The following is a 21,763-nucleotide window of genomic DNA, read 5'->3' as shown; positions in this document are numbered from 1 at the left end:
GTTTCGAAATATCGAGTTAGTCGTCAATTTTTCATAAAAAATTGGCAAAACTCGAAAATTTTCAGAAAACGAGAATATCAAGTTTACAACTTTGTAACTGAACAACGATAAATGATAATACATTTCTGTGAATTGCATCAAATAGTACATATAAAGCGGACAAAATTGATGTTACACATAAATAAAAAAATAGTAATAAGGAAATACACCTTTTGCAGAACCCTTGTAACCAACGTAACAAATTCACGTAAGATGTAAAATGACATATGGAATTTGTCCGCTTTGAATTATTTAATGGATACCGTTTATATGAACGCGATATCTGCTCTTGTTGCGGAGCTATGAAATTGTAAACTTCGTGTTTCTATTTTTTTTTCAGATTTTCGAATTTTTGAAAATCGCTTTAACAAAAGTCATGACGTAAATCAAAATTCCGCTTAGAACAGTCACTAGAATTTAACTTTCTCTCTCAAATGCAACAAATTTCCTTAAAATCTGTCCAGGGGTTATCTCAAAAAAACCTTCTTGCCTTTTACATGTATTTGAATAGGCCGCGTCGGAGTTGGGCCCGAGCTAAAGCTTCCTCTTAACTGCACCTTAATTAACTTCGACTTGATTAACATCAAAGGTTGTGGGTATGACTCCCACCGATGGTCGTTCCTTCGGACATCAATCTTGGCACCATCAATTTTGGTGCCATTGAATTTTGGCCACACCAAAACTCCTGGGGTCCTTTGCTTTACTAATACCAAAGGTATGGGTACAACTTCCACTACTGGTCCTAAGTTCGACCAATTTTGGTGCCATTGAATTATGGTCCCACCTGAGGTCTAGGGTTCGACTTCCACACAAGGTCATGGGTTAGAGTGCCATAATTAACGCTATCTTAGTAACGGTACCCTAATTACCGTCGCCTTATCGACACCAAATGTGGTGGATTCGACTCCCAACAAATGTCCTTGGCTCGAGTGCCTTAATGAACTATATCCTAATTAACTCTTCATTATTGAACTTTCATTAATTAACTTAATTAATAATTCTACATAATGTATTTAATTACTCAACTTCAACACCCACCAATGGCTGTGGATTCGACCACGAATGGTGGCGCCATCGATTTTAGTGCCATTTAATTTTGGTCTCACCAGAACTCGAGGGTTCGACTTCCACCAAAGGTCATGAGTTCGCGTCCAAAAATGAAATTTTGCCTTAAATACGAGAAATCTTTGTAGGTTCAACTCTGACCAATGGATTCGAGTCCCATCAATTTTAGTATCATCGAATTTTCCTGCCGTAATGCCGGGCGGTCGAATTTTCGATGACGTCTGGCAAGGGCCCTTTCGACCCATGAGCCACGTAAGGCTGTTTTTGCCTTAATAAAGCGTCGCGCACTTCGTGCACTCCTCGAGACGAGAGGCGGCGTAACACGCCCTACAACACAACCACAGCCGATTTAACACAAAATCCTGTGGGTGCCAGGACCTGCAGGAATAACGGGGAACGAAGAGGCGGACAGGGTAGCTCGACTGTAGTTAATCAGAGCACCCAAAGAATCCACACAAGAAAGTCCACCTGTCTGTTCCAAATGAATACTCGGCTTTATTGGCACACTATAGGGCACGTGTTGGTGGGTGAGTTGGTTATGCATGATAACGACGAAGGCGCCAAATAAAACGACGGACGAAGAAAGACGACACGGGACAACCACGTAGGCGCCTACGTGGTTGTCCCATGCCGTCTTCCTTCGTCCGTCGTTTTATTTGGCGCCTTCGCAGTAATCGTAACACTACAGGGGAACCAGCATACAATATCCTCCCCCACACAAATCATTCACTAGAGCGAAGGCAACTGATTGGAGATAGCTCCAGACAGGAACCTTCTCCAACTTAAACCTACTCAATAAAATGTGCCCCACAAGATACGGAGCTAACTGCCCGAGGTGCGGTCAAAAGCCTACCTTTTATCACACCAATTAGGTACCACTAGGTAAGAGTCCATCTACCGGGCATCTTTATTTCGTCTGTTGCTCAAGTTCTGAATGACTGTGCTGGGGTACGCGTCAGGAGGAGGCAGGTACTCAAGCCAATCAGTGGTTCAGCAGCAGACGAAATGGACTTGTCCATTAGGTGGACTGTTACAGAATACCCCCTTCCTCCCCATATCTAGTTTAGAACATTTATATTTCTTTTCAAATGCAGCCGCATAGTTATGTTCAAGAGACTGTCTGGCTATTCTAGGCCTGGACAAAGGTGATGTGGTATGAAAGGTGGCTTTTAGCAGAAGTACCGTTGCGTTAGCAATATCATATGAAAGGTTTATTTTAAACGCACGTAATATAAAAACGGTCCAACGTTCTTGCCCTCGGTGGTAGTACCTCATAAGGTCATGCCACTCTACCACTGTCAGTCTTTTATTGTTCCAAGAAAGCGCGGCACGGGTCTTTCTCTTCAATTTTGACATTTATTCGGCAAAATGGGAGCCTTAGATTCACTCTGCTGAATTTGCCCTCTCCGGTAGCCGTCAACCGCCGCACACGGAGAATCGAGCTCCAAATGGCATCACACTGCATGAGCCGAGTGGAACATGGTATGAAACTTCGTATGAAACTTCATACCAGTGTAAAGAGAACTGAAAGACTGACGCTGATTCTTTGGGGCACAAACTAAATTTGGAGTCTTCATTTAGTTCTTAGAATATGTAAAGGAGCCACCGGTGAACCTGTTAAGATGTTCAAGTTGAATCAAAGGATCACGCCAATTATGCCTTTGACTTCACTGCAGGCATTGGCTGGATAATGCTTTACTTCACCCTGGCGTCGTGCTCAGTTTACATGTCGATTGTGGTGCATGGCGTGCTCTACCTCTACTACTCTTTCTCGAGCACACTTCCGTGGACCAGTTGCAAGCAACTATGGACGGATTCCATGTGCTACGAGAGAGACTACAGGAACGTGAGTTGACAATCATATTTCTAAAAGGGAGGACTCAGGGCCCATCCGGGTAAAGACCCTCTTCACATGACTCAATGGCAACGACGGCAAAATTAGGTTCACGTAAAACGTTAACATGGATCGGACTGTCCAAGAATGTCACAAAAGAATTTAGGCGCCCTGGGAAAGCAACCTGGCGAACTGGAAAAATATTTGGTACTGTAGGGGCATCGAAATTCGCTCTCTCCCGAGCAGTCGCTCCTCCCCAATCGAGTGACGGGCACCTAAATGAAACTTGATACTTATTCACCTTGCGGATTTCTACTTGACTTGTTTGAATAATTCACTTTCTCCACAGTTCCGATGTTTTTCTTTATTCATTAATTCGTCTTAACGCCTGCGGTCTGCTATCTTAACTTTGTTCGATAAGGTGGTGACTGCCCGCGTCCTGGAACCGCGGTCCCAGCTTTGATGCCCGAATCAGGACAAATTTTTCTTCAGTTCCGAAGCCTCCTTTTGGAGAACAAGGAAGCCAGTGAAGCCCCATAGCACTCTATCGCTACGAGGATGACGATTTCATGACGCACGCTGAATTTTGACATTGCAAAGTACCTTTAGCACTATTGTGACAAAATTTGAGCCACTGTCAACTTACTCTAAGTCCACCTGTACTTGGCACGGGGCTGAACGTGTTCACGAATGGATGGCTTCGTGCCTGTCCTTGCCGTCATCTACACTGTTGTGCTTGACGAACATTTGAGTGAGTGGTATGCCGAGTTTGCGCGCAGCCGCGGTATTCGAATTATTGAATGAATTTTGTATAATCCTAATAATCGAATGCAACCACGACAATACATATCACAAGCATTTAAGGAGGGCGAGGGCCTTCACTGGAACCTTAAGACACTGAACCCTCGCTAATTTAGGCACATGATATTTTTAACATAGGTCTATATATAGGTTTGGCTAGGTGGTGTAAGCATAATAAAGGAGCATTTTCTGCCGGACGTAGGATCTCTAACGAGCAAGCTTTAATGCCACACCATTACTTCTAAGGCAGCGCTTACATTATGGTACAGGATATACACAGCAAAATACGTTATAAAACGAAGAGATTATGACCCGTTGGTCACAATCTAAATGAAATTATCAGTGCTCTCAACCTACAGAGTCTACATGGTATATTGTGACTCATTAACCAGATATGAACCACAGAAATTCGAATGTCATATATTGGTTGCGATCACCTCTTCCTCCGAAAAGCCGCATAATGTTATGCCTAACAACGTTCTTTGGACGACGCAACTACGCCTGCGCCAATCCCGAAAAAGCTGACGATATTTAGCTCCCAGGAAACACAAAAATTCTGTAGATGTCCAAGAAAAATCCGAACATCCTAGCTTTTTATGGGACATACTGAGGACGGCCGCAGTACCATAACCACGATGAATTTTAAACCCATCTACTGCCGGACTTATCCCGAACACGACTATACAAGTATCCAAGCAACATCCTCAGCAGGATATTCTCAGGAAGTTGCTTCCAGGTCTTTTTATTCGGGAGCTGCATGCTTGCCCGAATAAAATTGAGTATAACGAAAAACAAAATACAGATTGCGCACTTTAAAAAAAAAACACGTTTTATTTGTAGACTAGATTTGAATTATTATTATTATTATTATTATTATTATTATTATTATTATTATTATTATTATTATTATTATTATTATTATTATTATTATTAGTCGGTGTGTCCCCAGCGCACTTACCGCTGACGGTTTTCTTTAAGTAACAAAAGCAGACCTCGAAGGCCATGTCATTGTAAGTGCATAGGTGGTACTGCGCCTGAGGTACATCGTCGATACAGACCTGCTCTTTGTTGGGGGCAAGAAACAAAGATGCAAAATTTCTTAAATTTCCGAGTGCATGAAAGCGCACAAATATCGAAACGCAGCCCTATAATATGGGTTATCGTGTCCAAGCTGCGTCATGCATATAATAACCCAATGCGTGAACAGTGAATTGTCTTCTAATTATAGTGTCAAACAGTAGTGCCTTGGAACACATGCAGACATCATCCTAAAATGGTCCTCTAATTACATGTACCTGATATGTTCTCAGTATCTACTTGGGACGGACAAATACACTTGATCAGGAGCCTTCATAGGGTTAGTGGAGGACATTATTAGAATGTAAGAGATGTAAGAATTTCCCATTGCCGACATCCCAGAGAATTTTCGAGGACGGCTAAGCGTTGTATGGGCTAGATGTATTAATGGTGCACAGCTTGTACTATGAGGTGCGTTCTGTGGCCGAAATAAAGGAAACGCCGTCATAATGCAGGTAGACACAGGAAGTGTTCTGCAGTCCATTTTCACTGGATTTGTTGACTACAAGGCAAGCATACCGATACGCGCCATACTTAAGCAACGGATGTTACGGCAAAGGCCGTTAGAAACTTGAGACTTCCCGCCCGTCCACCCTTTTCGCTACAGCCGTCGTCATTCTGCCATAAGTTGTGACCCTCAGGTTGCCGTCGTTATTGTGTCGTAGTCACCAGAATCTAGAATGTAACTTATGCTTTTCAAGCAATCTATGCCATGCAAGTGGAAGCAAGCCGCATTACGCGCTGGGCTTTCGCACTACGGGTAACGCATTGCGAAAGCTACTGGAGAGAAATATGGCGCTAGTGTCTATGGTAGCTGCAAGCACACCGATCCAGACAGCATGAAAATGACGGCTAACACATGGATCTGCCTAAACTGTGTCAGTGTGGCTTTAAATGGCTTTCTGACATTGCAAATTGGTTATTTTTCAACAAAAAACAATCATTACACGCCACCTCTTGCCATAATTATTCATATACGCAGAGCCGCATTGTTCATCACATAAAGAAATGTAGCATATCTTTCAGAAGCTAAGCGAGCAGGCACGAACACAGGAAGAGAGAAAGAGGCAGGACAAACGCCGACTATAAGCTGAAACGTCGCACAATGGCGGAAAAGAAGGTAGACACAAAACTTTTTCTAGCCGGCTTCATGCGACCCTTTCTGTAAGGTGACTTTTCTGTATATCTGTCAGGTAATTCTGCGCTCCAGTGTGCTTTATGTGTTTTCTCTTGTGAGCTGCTTTTAGTACGTCTGTATGAGCTGACTTCTAGTGCGACTTTTTTACTCTTGTGTTCCTTGTTACCTTTCTTTTGTTCACTGCCAGCTTGTTGCTTCACATTTAGTTTTCGTTCTGTTGGAAAAGAAGTAGCCGGTGTCCCTTCAAGACTCAAACATCGTTTAAATCTCATGTAATAGAAACAAAAAGAATTGTTAAAGGGTCCCACATGTGCCACTTCGTGCAGACGGTCTGTTAACTTAGTGGCCGCAAATGAAAGTTTCAAATTCCACATCCAAAGTGCAAAGACCCCTAGGAATATGTCCATATCTTGCCCTTTTCATCTGTGCAGGTTCCGTGCATACACATCAACGCTACCCTAGCGCGCAAATACGCGTCGCAAAACTACAGTGAGAAGGACGCCCTGGCGGTTCTGTCAGACAGCGGTCGTTCTGTGATGGTCCCGGGCGCAGAGTACAACGCCATGCGCAGCACCTGCCTCAACGCCACGCAGACCTCAACCGAGCAGTTCCTGCTGTGAGTTGCCGCCACGGGCATTTGTACACATACGTTATGCTACGTTATATACGTTATACATACGTTACGTCATACGTTATACTACGATAGAAATTAAACGGTCGCTTGAGGTACATTCCCGCCGTCGTCGCAGCCGCCGTATACTGTGCTCTACCGCTATCTATGGCTGGTGCGTGGCTGGCACGCGGTGGGTTAGAGGACCTCCACAAACCTAAAGTGCTGTTGGCTGGAAAAGAAAAAAACAATGGCGAAACGGAATTGACCCACGGTGAACACTTAAATCAATTGGCTCGTTGGCGGTACCACGACAGAGTTCCGTCTTCCGGTGGTAGCATGAGCGCTGCGCGCGCGTGCGCTACAAGCATGTCCATAATGCCCCACGTAAGTTGAGTCAAACATTAAAAATATGCAAATGCCGCGTAGTTGGACAGAACAATCGTGATGTTGTTTAGAGTCGCTTAGAGATACTCAGATTATTGTTTTTATTCCGCTCAATTACATAAATAGTCTTAATGATTTATTGTATAACTTCTCAAATATTAAAATTAGATGAAAAGCGTCAATGTGAAAATTGTAGGGCAGCATGAAAAACTCCCGATACAGCTTCCTGTTCCTGAATACGTGCTACATAAAAGTGTGTTTCCGACCGTGAAAAAGGCCCGCCAATACGCGCGACATTGCCGCACGACTGGCCGCTCGACGCACTTTGCGTGCATTCACGGGCTTCTTTCACGCTCGAAAAAAACACTTTTGTACGACAAAAGAGTTTGGTTCAGGAGGCCAGGGTAGGTAGCAATGAAACATGCAGGGTGGCAGAAGAATTAAAAGGTGGGTAGAGACCGACGAGCAGTTAAATGGGGAACAAATAGCGGTGTACGCGGTTACAGAAACGCACCTAGAGACTCTCAAGAGCCATCAGTGTGTGCGAGAGATGTTTCGGAAGGGTGCAACAGAACTGAAAGAAGAGGAGGGGGAGTCGGAATGCTCAAATGGAAATGGAAAGAGTAAATGGAAAAGAGTAAATTCAAAATGTCACCAGCATCTTTGGTTATAACGCGCAATCAGTGGAGAGAAAACTTGGCTTGGTATTCGCGGGCCGGTAATAATTGCTGAGAGGAGAATCGAATGTTGGTGTAAGGCCTAAGTGCTGATATTAACGGTTACAGGAATGAGGCAGAAATTATCCTAGTAGTAAAGGTTTCATTATCATAAGGTTTTAATTATCCTGATATTAAGGGTTTCAGGAAGGAGGCCAAAATTATTCTATTACATGACATGACTGCCCATATACAGGATCGCGATGGCTATACCGACAACAACGGAAAATCAATGCTAGATTTTTGTAACATAACCCCGTTATCCTAAACACAGGGCCTAAGTGTGATAGGCAGAGCATGTGGGAAATGGGAAACCAGCAATCGACCATTGATTACTGCCTGATGACAGAAGGAATTCATGAAAAGTTGAGATAAATGGTCATTGATAAAGAAGGGTATATCAGCATTGAGAGTTACCATAAACGAATCATATTGAAAGTGGGATATGTCGTTGGGAAGGAGAGCAAGGAGTGCAAAATTACCAGTACAAATTAAAACGCTGAGCAAATAATAAATATAGTCACTAGAGTCGAGGAAGAACTTGGAAAATGGCCAAGTAAAGAATGGTAATATAGCCACCTTCTCAATGTAATAACGATAGAAATAGGGAAAGAGAAACAACATGCTCGTTGGAAAGGAAAAAATAAATCAAAAAGCTGGTGGAACAGGAAGTTACGAGAAGCGATCGCCTAACGACAGAAAGCATCCCGAGAGCACAGGCAGGCAAAGAAGGTGCAGTTGCCACAGGATCAAGTGTCCAGTAAATGGGAGATATACCGGGAGATAAAGCCTGTGGTTCCAATACTGGTGCAAGCAAAGACAAAAGGTGAAAGTGAACGTTGTAAGAAATACGTCAGAGAAAGAAATCTGCACCTACAATAGTTCTCTCGCTCTAGAATAGCTCTCGCCTGTAATGTGTGAAAACATAGGCTTAGCTATGAGCGCAATGGCTTTCGAGATCGGCTTGCATGCATGATGGAGATTTCAGAAGCGACGCGAGCTAGCACCCAGTGGTTCCGCCAGCCGCATGTGGCACTCGCAAACGACGCTATTTTAGAGCAGAAAATGGAAAGGGCAGCGTACGTAGCTGGTTTTTGCTCGTGCGGCAGGCATCTCGTAAATGTTGCAAAAGCTGAACGCGCTAGTGTACCTGTATGTGCTGGGACACTATTCGGGACGAGGACTTAGAGTCGCCATCTGTCGGAAGCCCCTTCCTTGCGTAGTGTGAGTGATAACGCGGCGCGCTCCTCACAGGTTTCGCTTACGGCGCTCAATAAAAACACCACGCGGCAGCCTTCCCGGACATTTCTGTAAGCAGTCACAGAACGAGGGAAGTTTTTTACTGTCGAAATAATAATCTTGGGCAAACTGAAAGTAGAGAATCGTTTACAGACGCTATCTCTTTACCGAATACGTACAGTGAACGCCACTGCGCGCGGTCGCCGCGATGGAGTCTCCCGAACGGCTTCTCGCGTGAAAGGTAGGCAAACGCTGTGAGCAAACCATGTGAAATGTATTCTTATAGTGGCCCGTCTATATTACTAAATTGAGTATAACAGAATTAGGCTTCAATGCAGCAATCGCACGGGTTCGCAGCGACTGACTGCGCGCCTGCATCAATGTAGACCTTTCGCTGCGAGCGCGTTTTCGCATCATGCCGTGAGTATTTGACAGCACACAGGCAACCAGGGCTTTGTGGAAACTATCAGAGCTGTTCAAAAATAATTTCGGTATAACGCCTTCGACACCTATACCACGGCGACTTGGGATGTCCCGTCGCGATGACTGAATCTTTTTTTAAGGTATTGGACGTTTAAATACCATTATTTCTCAAGTTGTCTCGCATTGCACGTTTATCGGTCTTCTCAGCGAGCAATAACCCGCTGCTTCGTTGATTTTATCCAGTATATTTCTTTGTTTGGTGCTACACAAGCGTGAACATATCTCACGCCTCTTTTTATGTGCTTTTTTATGGTTACCTTTCCATTCCCCTGAGCTTGCCAGTATCTAGCATCAACAATTCATAGGCCAAAACTTCATGAGATTAGCCGGGCAGATCGCGGGCGAGCGTCTCAGTGCGCGCTTTGTGCTGCTCACCGAAAATCGAAGCCCCGACGCCGTATTAGAAATCTTCCTCGTGTCTGTGCTTGCTGCACACTCGAGTTGTAGCCGATGGTTGTCTGCTGGTTCTATGTTTCGGGAGCCAAGCTTCACGTAACTCCTTGTCCTATGGCTACGTGTGAATAAGGCTGACACAGGGCTCCGTTACATACGTCCGGCACTGCGGCACCGAGCAGTAGCCTACCACCATGCTGCACGTCTTCAAAGTCAGCCACTACCTATTATAGTGATTTCAAATATTGTCAAGCAGACGACCAAGACGGGAAATATTCACCACTTAATCAGAACCGCAGCGCAGGTGACACTTTAAACTTTCATTTTCAGCTCGCTTCGGCGCTTCCGAAGCAGCCGACGCGGCCGCTGTGTCCACGTGATCCCTCATGCCACGTCACGCTGATGGTGGCGCCAGCTTTTCCAGTGGTGGAGCTCGCCCCATATTGGGCGGCAAAGCATTGCCACCTAGATGAAAGTGTCGGTGGCGTTGAGGGAAACGGGAAAAAATAAAGGAGGCGAAGCGTCGCGGAGGAGTAGGGTAGGCAGAGGGTGCGAGCGGTCAATGCCACCTGGAAATCAAGGCCTGCACACTACCGCCATGATGACATGCGACTTGACCGAGCAGCGCGGGATGTTCTGAAGCGCGTCTCATCGCCTCCCGTGAAAGGAAAGAATGGTCGTGGCGAGTTTCACATATGTGATCGCTTCATTTTGCCTTTTGCGTTGTGATTGGTGCTGATTTAAGGATAGCATAACGCTTTAAAGTTCGTGATCCAATTAACTCAATTTATCATTCCACTTAAAAATAAGAAAGCTTTGGGCACAATCGAACGTGTTGCCAATTAGCAAAAGTAATGAAACAAAGTAATGAAATGAATAAAGTGCATTTTATGATTATTTACACAGACATGCTTACATATTGCTACGTGGCGCTGACAGCGAGGAAGATGATGACAAAGAAGACGACGCTGGGTGATGTTCGCGTGGTTCTGTAGCCACCTTGAGTGACATCCGAAGCGTACTTCTATATATAACCTGTAAATATATTGTACGTCCTTTCCTCCCCGTAACACTTTGTTGGAGAGTACAGGTTCCTCAACACTCAAGACGGATTTACGCAGCGGCGCTCCTTGGCTCCATTTGCCATGCCTACTCAAGATGATGATGACAGTACTTCAGGCACTTCACCAACCGTACCCGAACACACCACCATCAATCGCCATCTTGTGTTCATACAACTTCGTGACGCGGGTACATTTTCCGGCTACGACAACACTGATGTCGAAGGCTGGCTGCAAATGTACGGACGGGTAAGCAGACCCAACAACTGGGGCCATGCACTCATGCTAGCCAACATAACATGTTACACTGAGGGAATGGCACAAGTTTCATTTACAAACTACAAACAAGAAATCATGACTTGGGATACATGTAAACAAAAGCTCACCGATTTGTTTGGCAAGCCAATCGGACACCATCATGACGCTCAGAAAACTCTTGCATACCAGGTTCAGACCTGCACCGAGTCGTACGTGACATATATTCAAGACGTTATAGCGCTGGTGTCACAAAATCGATGAAAATAGGCTGGAAGCTGAATAGCTCGCCCACATCTTTAAGGGTATAGCGGACAACGTGTGTAAACTTCTCGTTTCCAAAGACTCCTACACAGTTTAGGACGTCATGAATGAATGCCGGCGCTTTGAAGAAGCGAAAAGTCTCCATATTACGCGCCAGTTTTCACGCCTCCCCAACACGCCTTCGACATCTACGTGCGAGGACAGCCGTCTACCACCCACTCCTGTTGTGCCAGAGAATATAGTGCGTGTTGTCCGACGGGAGATTGAAGCTGCGTCATCTGTTTCGGCCCAAGTGCGTGCCCCCGCCAATTCTCAAACGACACTTTCCCTCATCCAAACCGTTGTATGGCAAGAACTAGCCAACGTGGGACTGCAGTCGCTTTGCCCAGTCAGCAGACCGAACTGCCGCCCACCTGTATCACCTGATTCATACCGACGCTCGTACGCTCGTCCTCGTTACAGCAACTGGGCAGCATGGCGCACCTCAGGTGATAAGCCTATCTGCTTCTGCTGTGGACGAGTCGGACACATTCCCCGCGTTGTCGCGCTCCGTCGAACTCATAACCTCGCCGGATGCACTCAACTTTTCGACGTCCGGCTGACAGTTCTCGCATGCCGACGCACGTTCAAAACGATCGTGCTCCGCCCTCATTGCCTCCGCGACAGAGCCGCCTCCGTCGCCATCGTGACGCCAGTCCAGCGCCCCAGTGTCGTCGCTTTCCTTCTCTCGCCAATACCCTCCGCCCCTCGGTAAGCTGATGGGCGAAGTTCCGAGAGGTGAACGTACCCTGACGACCAAATCCGCAATTCCTCTGTGCACGCTACCGGGACAACCCAATCTCATTAACATGGACGTGGACGGTACACATGTAATAGCTCTCATTAACACCGGCGCCTACATATCAATTATGAGCTCCATCCTTCGTGCTCGTCTAAACAACATTCTCACCCCCGCTCCAATCCCTCTAGTCCGCGTAGCTGACGGTATAACTCCGATTGTTACTGGGATGTGTACCACCCATGTTACTGTTGCTGGATGCCATAGTTCCGTTTTGTTTTAGGTTATGAACAGTGCCCACATGAAATCATCTTGGGACTCGATTTTCTGTGTGCACATTCGGCCCTTATAGACTGTTCTGCCGGCATTGTTCAACTCGTCCTACCATATGACGTTGAGCCTTCTGGTCCGAAGCCTAGTCGACTATGCTCCGCTGAACGCATTCGCCTGCCCCATCTTGCTGTGACGTTCATAGACGTCATTCCCGATCCACCAGTCGTCGACGGTGAATACATCGTGTCACCCAACTCTGAGGTTCTCTGTTCGTCAGGTTCCCACACATGGTCATCTGTATAAAGGAAAGTACCGCGTGCCTCCCGATTGTGACTTTCAGCCTATGTCCTCAAGTGTTGCCACAGGGTATCTCCTTTGCAATCATTGCACCAACCTGCAACTACAATATTTCCGCTTTGATTTCTAATGCACCATTGCCTACCAATCCCGATTCGAATCATCCAACTGTAAAAATGATCGCCTCTGACCTTCGGCTCCCCACGTGAACGCGCTCCGTTGCCTCCTCGCATAGTGCTGGAACATATTTGATCTTAATGGCCGACCACTGGGCCACACATCTGTTGTGAAGCATCGCATGAACACTGGCGATGCAAGCCCGATACACCACTGAGCGCGAAGTAATACGGAAGAAAGTCGACAAAATGCTTGCCCAAGATATCATTGAACCTTCTTCAAGTCCTTGGGCTTCCCCTGTAGTGCTTGTTATAAAGGAGGATAACAGCTGGCGCTTCTGTGTAGACTACGGAAATCTTAACAAGGTAATGAAAAAAGACGTGTCCCCCCGGCCACGGATAGCTGACGCCCTTGACTGCCTCCACGGTGCAACACATTGTTCTTCGGTAGATCTGCGTTCGGGGTACGGGCAGATTGCTGTTGACGACATGGACCGTGAAAAGACCGCCTTTATTTCACCGGATGGCCTCTATCAGTTCAGAGTAATTCCATTTTGGTTATGCAATGCCCCAGCTAAATTCGCAGGTATGCTGCGCCCTCTCCTTCGCGGTTTTATGTGGTCAATCTGCTTTTGCTACCTAGACGACGTAGCTGTATTTTAACCGCGATGCCCATTTCAACCCTAGGGACATGGTCCTCCTCTGGACACCATCACGACGTGTTGATCCTTGTGAGATTCTGGCGCGTATCGTGTCTTGCGCAAAGTAGCCGACGTGTGACATATGAAATCGAACATCTCGATGCCACCATGGCGCGGTCTGCCTCTGACATCGTCCAGGTCACAAGACTCAAGTCACTTAGACCCAACAAGCAACAGGACGGCGCCTTCGCCGCCGGGGGTCATGCTGCGAGGCGCTGTCAGCGATGAAGATGAAGAGAGAGAAGACGACGACGCTCGGTGATGTTCGCGTGGCTCGGTAGCCATCTTGAATGACATCCAAAGCAGCCTTCTGTATATAACCTGTGAATATATTATACGACATTTGAACGTATGAAAAATGTCTCTGTTCATTTTGTAAATTTCTGCAGTTTCTTGTCCTGAGCCTGCGTTCTTGTAGACTTCAAAACATCTGTCTTCATCTCAATTCCTTTCCTTGGAAGATAGTTTGCTGCTGTCACAAGTATGTTGTCCAGCACAGTGTCATGGTTATTATGACCATTGTTACACTACAGACTCAAAATCCAGACAGACATCAAAATCCTTACTTTCACAAAAATGTCTTGTGATAGCCACAGGAAGCTCCCTCTCTTTAGGCGTTGCATGGAAAAGTGCAGCATTCCCATTTTTGGTAAGTTGTTCAAAGACAATTAATGTGGGTGCGTAGAACCGCATTAACGTCAGCTGGTTGGGGAAACTTGAGGGCACCTCTCGAGATGTTTTCAGTTAGGAGATTCCTCTCAAATAGAATTTCCTGGTCAAAGCAGTACAATCAAAGCGAAAGATCCAAAACAGAAATAAACACACGTAGTAATATCAAGGGTTACGCCAGCAAATCAGAAACGTTTACGAGATCATTATGTTATAGCAAGAGCCTAACATGTCGGACATGTTTTGAGAACATGCTGCCTAACATGCTTTTAGAACTGCTCAACAGCAAGTAGTGAAGACGTACAGATAGATACCTTCCGATCACTGAGAGAATCGATACTGATGTCATCTCGATAAACGGCACGCTCCCATTTCACTGTTAGCTCGTCATTTGGGAACAATCAAGAATACTCGAAGCTTCGGTCCCTTGTCATAATTGCCGTGACTGTTCGGCACGCAGCATCGCCTCATTAGGAGAGTGTGTAGGCGCAGTCTATGCGAACATTACGCAAACGAAACACTTCACATTATGACGCAGCAGTTCATTGATATAGAAGAACACTTCTCCAGTGGCCAACAGAAACACCACAACGCCGCGTCAGGCGCTTGGTAAAGCTTAGCAATCCTGCTCTCTCGAATGGCGTGGACATGTCCACGCGACGGGAAATGAAAGCGCAAACTCAGTGACCTCAGAGGCCACGACAGGAGGAGTCAGCAGGCTTGAAAATATTCTAGAGGGCGCTGGCATCTCTTGTGGCAGTTGGTACGAGTTCTGTGTGCGCTTAGACGTACCGTGCTCCTCTCGGGATCTATAGACCGAGCGATAAGGACGGCGCAGCGACGTAAGCGGTGGCAGGCTGAACGCAATTCTACCGACCCCGAAGTTGTCGCAAAGCGCCGGGTATGATTTGATCAAGTCCGGCAAAAGGCGCGAGTTTGGCGTGCCCAGGAGACTGCCGTGGAACGTGTTAGGTGGCTTGCCACAATGTGGATGTATCAGGCAAGACGGCATAACTTATAAACTACTCAGCAGCGTTTAGCCCGCACGGAAGCCTGTGGCATGTCTCGCGCGAAGTCCGGAAACACAAAAGCGAACAGAATGCCCAGCTTCACGCAGGCGCCAGCAAAATCTTTAAGAGCGAATTTATTGATAACCAGTTTGGGTAAGTTTGCTCTGTGTGTGATCGCCTCTGGCATCTGCGATACATTGTTTCCGTCAACGAGGTGTGGGTCCCCGTGCTGGGGCAACTTTCTTGAGGCTGACGTAACAGCCACCGAATACGACCCATACGCTTGCGCCTGACCCGCGTTCACGAACTGAAACGTCAGTGTAATGTTTTATTTATTAGAAATGTTCGAATGCGAACTGACAAATGATCCTGGTCATGCGAATGATTCTTGGGTAATGGGATATAAGGCTGCGAACTGCTTTGTCAGCACCTTGCGGGTACTCCGGTTTAGCCTGAAGTTTGAAACAACGGAAACAACGGAAACCAAAGTTGAAATACCAATCGCAAAACCTGGTGCTGCAGCTTTATACATTCTCATCATCCTAGGATGCCCGAACATCGGTGACCTTCGTCGGCTGCTCACGTCGGAGCTCTTGGATGGTAGCAATGAGCAATTGCGTAGTCTTCGCTGACCGGACGAACTACTGGATTATAGCACCAAAAGCAGCTTTGTGCGACGCACGGCTTTCATCGTAACAGTCTGCTATACAAAACGGCGCTTGAACTGAACAGTGCACCCTTTCTGGTCTGCGGCCGCTCGCTGCACGGCGGGACCGCACGTCCCTCCACCGTCGTCCTCGGCGATGGAGCGTGCTCGTGTCGTGCTCGCCCCAGCCGAACGTGTACCATCAAAGGCGTGGCGTCCAGACGAAGGTGTGGCACCACGTGAGTGCGCTGAAAGCCCCAGGTGTACCGTCAGCCGAATGTGCTGTTACATTTCACTGGATGCTGGCTGACGTCAACAGTTTCCCGTCGCTTTCTTCTCGTGCATCATCGAAGTTCGACGCCTGCAACGCCGAAAGCAACGCTCTCTATTACGCCAGCGTCGTGAGGTGCCTCGTAGCGTCCAGGACGCTGTTCCTTATGCTCACCAGCACTTTACATTGTTAAAAATGCCACCCGAAACCGCGGAGTTAACATAGGCTTAGCGGCCTGGACCTTGACCAGAAGTGAGGGCCTCAGGCAGAGACGCGAGTCGATCAACATGACGAGTAACAAATAACTTTCAATTACACCGGCTACGGAGTGGTCAGCTCTATAGCTTCGCGATGGAGAATGGAGAGCGGCACACGCGTTCTAGCTTGTGCTGATCGAAGCCTGACGTCTGTTGACTGGGGCATATTTTACAGCGTCTTCGGAACACTCTCGCTCAATAGAGAGAGAGCGCGAACGCTCTTCCCACGCTTGCGGCCACCGCTTGGTACATGGAAGCCAGTTCAACGGATTTCTAACCGCCACTGACTCAACAGAGGAAAAGGCACTGAGGCGCACACACGCATACACAGGCGCTGCCGGCGTCTTCCTCGCCGAGAAAGGGGAGAAGCAAGGAATGCGCGCATGAAGCATAAAGGAAACCGCACTGCCTAGATAGGGCGTCGTGTAGACCCGTGGGTAAAGAGGCGAGAATGCGCGCACAAAGGCTAACGTATTTTCGTCGTTACACCTTCCGAAGAGTTCGAGCGTAACGTTGAACGTTGCTATTGGTGTCAATACTGCGTCCTTTGGGGCAAAACTGATAATTTTTGTTCCTGGCTATACGCACTCGCGTCCGTTATATATCTTTCCACAGCGACTTATCAAGTAAGTCATTGAGATATATGGCATTAGAAATAGCCAATTGCCTTCAGGTTAGCTAAGAAGCTGAACTAAAGGGTATTTCAGTTAGGCTCGGTCATTTAGGATAACGTAGTTATTCTTCGCGATACACCTTCTGCACTTATTCAATCAATCCTCGAATGCGCGGATTCATCCGTATGTGCTTAAAACTGCATCGAGTGACAACTTTTTAAACGATAGGAGTCATTTTTTTAATCATCTAGGCATGAATCTAAACTATTTCTAAACGCGATAGAAAAATATTGCGAGCTCATCAACATTATACTGGCATGACATTGCACGTATCATCTAGGCATGGATCTAAACTATTTCTAAACGCGATAGAAAAAAATTGCGAGCTCATCAACACTATACTGGCATGACATTGCACGCATTAAATCACGTTCTTGTGCCATTGTGTGCTTACCCAGAGGCTCAACACACCACTTTGCAACAGACACCGCGGTAGCCCAGTCACTATCGCGAAGAGCTGCTGAGTTCGATGCTGCGGGTTCAATCCCGGCCACGGTGGCCGCATCGCGATTGGGTTGGAATGCAAAAACGCTCGTGTATTTAAATTCAGAAGCACGGTAGAGAACCCCAGTAGGTCAAAATTAATCTGAAGCCTCTACTACGGCGTGTCCCGTTAAATCATCACGGTTTTGGCACGTAATACGTACACCAGAATGTAAAAGCTTTCCCCAACAATCTTATCGCTCTCCTGGTAATGCTTAACGTAAGAAAAGCATTTGACACACTTGCTCATGACGTCTTTATTAAACTTTGCAGGCAGAGCTTTGGAAGCGAGTGTACCGAGATAATTACATTTACCTTCTAACAAACGACAGTGTGTCGCAACCTGTAATGACAACTGCTCATTTTTTTTTAAAGGATATGGTCTACAACTGCCTCCTTGCAGGAAGAAAGTCATGCGTCTCAGCTCTGGATTCGATGAGGTTGATACCATAAACGTCGACAGCCTTCTCGTAATAGCCATCTGCTGGTTCGCGGGCTTCCTCGCAGTCAGTAAAGGCATCAGAAGCTATGCCAAGGTATGATTCCTTGACGACACCTGTGATTTCATTATTCGTGCATGGACAAACGCTTGTCGTATATTGCAGCGAAGTAACGCAGTTTCAAGTCACCACGTGAAAGATGTTCTTTGTTTTTCTGAGTTGCCAAAAGTACTTCCGTTCAATACTTCATAGCATCGAGCTGGCATTCTTGTATAGATTGCAATCGCAAAGGCGTTGTAAAAGAGAACGTTCTATTTAACAAAATTGCGTGAAAGAAAGCAAAATGGCACCAAGCTGCAGTGATAGCAGTGAGCATGAACAGTGATTGTCGAATGGTATCAAATTTTTAAAGATGTTTAGTAATATATATTCAGGTGTCATGATACTTTCCAAAGCAGACCACAGAGAACGCGTCGCTTCCAGAATGTAGTGCATGGCAGAGCCTTAAACGGAATGGCCCTTCTGGGCGCTGAAGTGCCAACATCCGCCATTTTTTCCCCTTATAGGAAGTGGTGTCGTGCGCGACAGCGATAGCACGATAAAGGCGATAAATCTGTGAGAGCAGTCACTGGCCGCAATATTTCAGTAGGCCATAAGAACATGTACAAAACACGAGCCTAAAAATACTAAGCCGTGTTCCTACAACTAGTTTACTTATATAAATGGTTTTCATTGATTTGCCTAAATTTATTTCTACACCCGGACCTAGAATAAAATATATTCTTCATGCTAAATTATTGGGGTTTCTTCATTGAAATATACATACGTCTACGAGTACTCGGGCAATCACTGAGTTTACGACACGGCCGTAGAACTCGTGTGTCATTCAAGTTCCTCCCCCTCTTCAACTGATATGCTGCAAAATGTTTCAGGACGACCTTGTAATTCATTATAATTGTCTTCAACCCTACATGGACATAACTAGGACGCAAATTGGCCTAAAAGCAAATACAATTTATTTCGCCAGTTGCAATCATTTTGCCACTCCAAAAACGCAACCGAGAGTCCCCGCAGCCACACTTCCCGACAAATTATACCCTAGCGTCGCAAAACACACTAATCCGCTTCGAAAGACCGTCCAGCGCATGAATTACAATTTTGTTTTTGTTTTTTTTGTTTTTTGTCGCCTGTCGCAGGTCGCTACGTTCGGTGCATGCGCCTCGTACGCCCTGATGTTCATGCTGTTCCTGGCGAGCGTGGTGCAACGTGGATCGACGCGTGGCTTGCACGCATACTTCCGCACGGAGTGGGAAAAGCTCGGCGACGTCAGGGTACGTGCACTACGATTGCGAGTCATTGAAAAGTCTCGCTGTTTATGCGCACGAGATGTTAACGTTCCATAGTTGGTAAGACACTATCGTTGTAAAGGCAGTGAATTTGTGAATTCCTTGGACAGACGCGAAAGCAGACAAACGTGAGCACTGCAACTAAGGGGTTATTGCTATGCAAGAATCGTTTAGCTTCAGGCTTGAATACAACGCATGTTCAGTGAAAATTGAGAGGGTGGAGGGGGAGGGCAGAGTGTTATTGAAAGGCGCTTTAAGAGAATGACATCTAAAGGCCACAGCTTTAACCAACGAGAAAAAAAAAAAGACAGAAATAAAGACAAGGAGTCGTGCGATACGCTGCCCTTGATTTACAGCAGTCGTATATTCTGGGCTAGTCGGAAAGCGATTCAACCTGTAGATGAAGTCGATCGAGGACGATGTCTTCGTGAGTGAGTTGGGGGTGGCAGTGCGTTTCGGTCACTGCATGCGACACTCCATAGGCACCGGGTGGCTGTCGTAAAGCGGCAGTGGCCCGCTAGCGACGTGCTTGTGTACAGCACCGCGAATGGCAGAAATCAGAGCACTGCTCACAGTGCTACCAGTGATTTCGCACTGCGGTTTTTAAGGCCTGACGTACCGGAAGATGCATGATCATGCGTCTACTTTTGAGAAAGGATGCCACTTGTACGAGGCAGGCCCCATTAGTGGCACCAGGTAATATATAAAGTACAAAGTTAGTGCAAATTGCGATGCAAATGCACCCCGCCAATACAGCTCGTCGCGGTAAGCTAAGACGCGGAGCACCGGCATTTATATTCCACGCGTTATCTTGCTGGGCACGGTAACATTGTCGCGTACTTAATCATGTATATAGGGGAAGGGAAAATATTTCACCAGCAATTATTGAAACATGTATAAAATACATAGCACTGGTTATGCCTCCATGGGCCGCTGTGTGTGTGCCACTGGGTATGAGCCCCGGCGGCCAACGGACATCTGCCGCTCTTCAATAAACCGTTTTTTTTTTACATCAACTTAGGTCATTGCAAGTATAACAACTTCACGCATACGCGGTGACATGCACGTAATGTGATTTTTCTTGCAAACTAGCGTTGGCGTCCACGGTGCTTTTGTTTTTCAGCTCTCAAATAAAGCGCGTTCTTGCCAATTAGGACCTTCAACATCGTGTGTGTGCCCTTTAAGGGCTTTGCGTAGGCAATATTGAGCTAAGATATTTTCGCTGCTACCGAAGCAGTTCAAGAAGACTGTTCTGATTTTATCCCTAATAATGTAATGACGAAGTATTCACCAGAAGACTACAAAGGTTGCCAGAGTGACTGCAATGGTTATGAACGATAACACGTAGGTTTGTGCGTCTATTGTTGGGCGTCAGTAGCAGCGGTAGGTGGTGTCCTTGCGATAGAACCTCTGACGCAGCAGTCATAGCAGCGCAATGTTCAAACCGTACGCATGCATTTCTCATGCCGACGCCAACTACAGTCGAGCACCTCTACAACGAACGTATCTAGAAGGGAATGACCTGTGTAACGAAGGAATAACTCTGCCCCAGTTCTTGTGCGAGCTGTGTGCTGCGCGACTTTTACAATTAAAGTGACCTGTATAACGAAGAATTCCGGAAGCCCCAAGCACTCCGTTATAAAGCCCCCCCCTCCCCCCATCGCTTGCATCACACTTCTTTGACCCGAGTGGCACGTATACGTCACGTGCCACACAACACGAGTTTTGGAGCACTTGTGTGCGCTCAAGCTTCAATTCGGCCACTAGAATTTTTTATGCGAAGCATATTAACGTAGGTTTCGGGCCTTCGCGCGACGCCCGGCGGTGGCCACCATTGACCTTCAAGTGACCTTCAAGTAGGTCACGTGACATGACGTCACGTGATGACGTCACACCGGCTGCAGATGGGGCCTCATATCGCGCCGTCGGTCGCCTCCCGGCGGTGGCCACCATTGACCCTGAAGTGAAATCACATGATGTGACGTTACGTGATGACGTCACACCGGCTGCAGATGGGGCCTCATATCGCGCCGTCGGACGTCGCCCGGCGGAGGCCTCCACGCTTCGGTTCGCGCCATCGCGCGCGACGCGGCGGCGGCGCCACCATCGCTGCATCACGTGATATGTGACGTCACGCCAGGGATGAAGCGGCGCGCGCTCGCCGTCGCGCCAGTCTCTGTGCCCGCAACCGCGCCAGCGTCTTTGCGCCGGGCGTGTATGCGGTCAAGATGCCTCCAAACGCTAAGGATACGCTAAGGTTAAGCCCAGTGGATGCGAAGCATCCACTGGGCTTAACATTGATAAGCCTCCAATTTTTTACTTTCTTTCTTGCCTCCCGAGCGAGAGCGTGTCAGTCTGTCTCATTCTCGCGTCGTGGCAGCTTTGGAACGCTGTGTTAAACTTCACTCCCGCCTTCGGAGTCGGCTCTCATTCCGCAGTC

The 21,763-nt window shown here is 46.9% G+C and overlaps 1 protein-coding gene across 3 annotated transcripts in view; it reads left to right on the top strand.

Moving 5' to 3' along the window:
• Nucleotides 1-21,763, top strand: part of LOC126537746 (creatine transporter-like) — a 113,313-nt gene that overhangs the window by 10,359 nt on the left and 81,191 nt on the right. The window contains exons 1-4 of one of the 3 annotated variants that reach the window (XM_055074513.1): nucleotides 2,791-2,950; nucleotides 6,386-6,570; nucleotides 17,941-18,073; nucleotides 19,174-19,308. In XM_055074513.1, coding sequence (XP_054930488.1) covers nucleotides 2,795-2,950; nucleotides 6,386-6,570; nucleotides 17,941-18,073; nucleotides 19,174-19,308 — 609 coding nt within the window. In that variant the 5' untranslated portion in view covers nucleotides 2,791-2,794. Of the gene's footprint in view, nucleotides 1-2,790; nucleotides 2,951-6,385; nucleotides 6,571-17,940; nucleotides 18,074-18,741; nucleotides 19,309-21,763 lie in introns of those variants that run through there. The other 2 variants (XM_055074514.2, XM_055074516.2) reach the window with 2 other exon arrangements.

This window comes from Dermacentor andersoni, chromosome 4 (assembly GCF_023375885.2).
Source record: "Dermacentor andersoni chromosome 4, qqDerAnde1_hic_scaffold, whole genome shotgun sequence".
NCBI classification, from domain to species: Eukaryota; Metazoa; Arthropoda; class Arachnida; order Ixodida; family Ixodidae; genus Dermacentor; species Dermacentor andersoni.
Note: the sequence above shows the minus strand (reverse complement) of the source record. Positions and strands in the feature narration are given on the sequence as shown.